Genomic DNA, 3,728 nt, shown 5'->3' on the forward strand with positions numbered 1-3,728 from the left:
TTTACTGTAACCGGTTGGAACCAGTTACGGTACAGGAACCGGGTTAGGAACCGGTAAGAACCGGATAAATAGGTTAGGGGTCCGAGGGTGGGAAAACCGGTTCGGTTCCCTAACCGGTTCGAGCCTGGAACCGGTTTAAAAGGGGGTTTTGAATATAGGAACCGGTTAAGAACCGGTTCCGGTTCCTAGTCCCAAACCGTTTTGAACATGCCTACTTTCAAACGTGGATTAAGAAGATAAACAACCAACCAATCAAAAACCATTATACCTCCACGTGTCACAACAAAATCTACACTTTTAATTTTATAACAATAACAATAATAAAAACTTAACAAAACAAAAACACTCTGAATAGATTAGACTTTGTGCGGATAGCATTTGTGCAATGGCGTCGACGGTTTATGCGGCGGCTAATTCAACCTCCATGGCGGCTACTGCCGTCATGTTACCACGTATTCCGACCAGACCTACTATTACCCGTTGCTCTGTCTTGCCTTCACTCCCTGCTCGCTCGTTTTCGACTTCTGTTTTGCGGGTTTCAGGTAGTTTGTTTCTTTCAGGCATTTCGTCGAACACTTGGTGGGTGTGAAGAGTTTGGTTGAGTTAATGGTTAGGTTGTTGTTAAGAACGTGTATAGAGATTCTGGGGTTTGAGTAATATGTAATTCAAGTGGTTAACCTGAAGTAGAAATTGTTATTTGTTTGTTTGTGTCTTTCAAGCATTTCGTCGAACACTTGGTGTGTGTCAAGAGTTTGGTTGAGCTAATGGTTAGGTTGTTGTTAAGAACGTGTATAAAGGTTCTGGGTGCTTGAGTTATCCACAATTCAAGTGTTTAATAGTAAAAAAATTCGATTTGTTTGTTTGTTTCTTTCAAGCATTTTGTTGAACACTTGGTGTGTGTGAAGGTTTTGGTTGAGTTAATGGTTAGGTTGTTGATAAGAGCGAATATGGAGATTCTGGGGTTTGAGTAATCCGTAATTCAATTGTTTAACTGGAGAGTTTACTGTTAAAAATATATTTTTTGGTAGTATGTTTCTTTCAAGCATTTCGTCGAACACTTGGTGTGTGTGGGAAGATTTTGGTTAGGTTGTTGATAAGAACGTGTATAAAGGTTTTGGGTGCTTGAGGTATCCATAATTCAAGTGTTTACCCTGAAGTAGAATTGTAGAAATTTGTTATTTGTTTGTTTGTGTCTTTCAAACATTTCGTCGAACACTTGGTGTGTGTGAGGAGTTTGGTTGATTTAATGGTTAGGTTGTTGATAAGAGCGAATATGGAGATTATGGGGTTTGAGTAATCCGTAATTCAAGTGTTTAACTGGAGAGTTTACCATTAAAAAATTTGTTTTTTGGTATGTTTCTTTCTGATTTTGTCGAACACTTGGTGTGTGTGTGATGATTTTGGTTAGGTTAATGGTTAGGTTGTTGATAAGAACGTGTATAAAGATTTTTTGGGCGTGGGTTATTTATAATTCAAGTGTTTGTTTGTTTCAAGCATCTCGTTGAACACTTGGTGTGTGACTATTTTGATGCGGTAAACAATTATATTGCTGATTATAAAACATAGATAGAGTTTGTGACTTTAAGTAATACATAATTTAAGTGCACACTAATCATATTTACTCGAAATTCAATGAATTTAAGCATAGACTGATTTTTGCAGCACTGAGTTTATCTCATTTCTGTTTCATGTTTCTGTGGATACCAGGGTCAAAAAGGTCAAATCTTTTCCAGATAAAGGTTTCAGAAGACGCATCGTCCGCCCCAGATGCAAATGAGTTGTTCAATGACCTTAAAGAAAAGGTAAACATGATTCTAAAAGTCTAAAACATTTAAACGTTTTATTTTTCATATCTTAATGTTCGTTTCTTTTTTGTTTATTATTTGCAGTGGGATGCAGTTGAAAACAAGTCCACCGTCCTAATCTATGGTGGAGGTGCAATTGTTGCAGTTTGGCTATCCTCAATCGTTGTTGGTGCAATCAACTCCGTGCCGTTGGTAAGTAGTAGCATAAGTTTTAATGTTTGATATTATTGTAAAAACATATTTTAGCAACTTTAAAATCTTTTCTGATTTGTTTTTTTGTTTTTTTTTTTGGTTTCATAAAAAATTCAGCTTCCGAAGATCATGGAGTTAGTAGGACTCGGATATAGTGGATGGTTTGTCTACCGATATCTACTCTTCAAGGTAAGAAATAAAAGATTAAAAATATTGCAAGATATTTTTCTTGTAATGGTTATACGGTCCGGTCCTGACTAGGGGTGTGCAAGAAACCGAAAAATCCAAACCGAAACAAAAACCGACGGTTTGGTTTTAAGTTTTTGTAAAAACCGAACCGAACCGAATTCCTAAATTTATGTTCTTTAATATTTTATATTAAGTAATTCATAAGAATCTAAAAAATATGTAACTCAAATATTTTTGGTAAAATGTATAATAGTCTGTCATTTACAATTAATAAAACTATTTATAATTAAATTCATTTAGTTTTGCCAACTTTTTTTCGGCCTAACTTTTTCAAGATCAAATGGCAAAAACCGCAATAAACCGAAATCAAAACCAAAACCAAAACCGAAAACACCGAAACCAGTCTGTTGCGTAGAGCGTTGACCAGTCTGTTGACTGGGCCCTAGCTCTTAAGTTCACATACAGTTAGTATAGATGTCGAATGACCGATGGTGTCATGTTTTTTGTGCCACAGTCGAGCAGAAAAGAGCTAGCGACAGATATCGAGTCCATAAAGAAGAAGATTGCAGGCACTGAATAGATGGTCGTTGTTTCAGTCTATAATCCTACATTTACTTTGTTTGTTGAATTCGACTTCATGTGTTTTTTTTCCCATAAAATTTATGTACAAGAAGCATATATGGTCTTGTAATGTAGTATAGTATCTTATATGTGGAATTTGCCAAGCTTGAGTAAACCGAGTCGGTTGTATGTTGTATAAACGAGTCTGGTTCCTTTTAATGATGAATCCACAAACACATATAGCTAAACAGGTTGTGTTCTTGTCAACATGATGGCTGACGGGCTTGCAAATTAACTCGTTCGACCCGTTATATATTTACTTTGTATTAATGTTTATATGCCATAAATTCAACTATATGGATGTTTGTTTTTTTCGCTAAAGTTTGAAAGTAAACTGCTGGAATATTGTTTGTTCAAAAGGCAAACATGTAATTTGAAAGTTATAATAAGCACACACAAAAAAAAGGTTTGGTTTAAAATATTGTGTTTGTATAATATTTTGGGCGTGATCAAGTTCATATGGTTGACACGCTTTTTGGTTTCGTGGCAGTAACATGCGGCAGTTCTCGCATCAGAACATTCACAGGAACTCTAGTAAATTTTCTGTCACATGTTTAGAATACTAGACCAGTAAACTGTAAAAACCTACATAATAATGGCATGGCATTGTCACTAACATGCCAACCATGTTTATATTATCCCAAAAATAATATGAATCAAAAGTTAATATTATCCCAAACAATAAGATGAGATGATACAATAATTGATCAATGTTCAACAAAATTTTCATGAACAAAACTGAAGGTCATTTATTGAATGGGTGATGAGATCTAACAAACTAAAAGCAAACCAGCCGACACCATACGGCTGAACCTGCAAACACCAGAAGTCGATACCATGTATGAACCTGCATCAATCAAAAGAAAGACTCGTAAAGACCAAATATTGGCTAATAACAAGTTCTTGATCATCTAACACAAA

General features: G+C 35.5%; 1 protein-coding gene across 1 annotated transcript; it reads left to right on the forward strand.

Moving 5' to 3' along the window:
* The first annotated feature begins 334 nt into the window (after nt 1–334).
* On the forward strand, nt 335–2,922 carry LOC143587609 (protein CURVATURE THYLAKOID 1A, chloroplastic-like). The gene is made up of 5 exons (XM_077068857.1): nt 335–542; nt 1,708–1,802; nt 1,890–1,997; nt 2,115–2,186; nt 2,701–2,922. The coding sequence occupies exons 1-5, from the start codon at nt 386–388 to the stop codon at nt 2,764–2,766; spliced, it is 498 nt and encodes a 165-aa protein (XP_076924972.1). The 5' UTR covers nt 335–385; the 3' UTR covers nt 2,767–2,922.
* The last annotated feature ends 806 nt before the right edge of the window (nt 2,923–3,728 follow it).

This window comes from Bidens hawaiensis, unplaced genomic scaffold (genome assembly GCF_021521415.1).
Source record: "Bidens hawaiensis isolate Kalapana, Puna unplaced genomic scaffold, B.hawaiensis_p1.1 tig00035603_1, whole genome shotgun sequence".
NCBI classification, from domain to species: Eukaryota; Viridiplantae; Streptophyta; class Magnoliopsida; order Asterales; family Asteraceae; genus Bidens; species Bidens hawaiensis.

Bases quoted from the DNA above. Each gene is read 5' to 3' on its own strand.
- LOC143587609 (XM_077068857.1), top strand. From the start codon at position 386: ATGGCGTCGACGGTTTATGCGGCGGCTAATTCAACCTCCATGGCGGCT. The intron at 543-1,707 runs GTAGTTTGTTTC...TGTGGATACCAG, and splicing joins TTCTGTTTTGCGGGTTTCAG to GGTCAAAAAGGTCAAATCTT. The intron at 2,187-2,700 runs GTAAGAAATAAA...TTTGTGCCACAG, and splicing joins ACCGATATCTACTCTTCAAG to TCGAGCAGAAAAGAGCTAGC.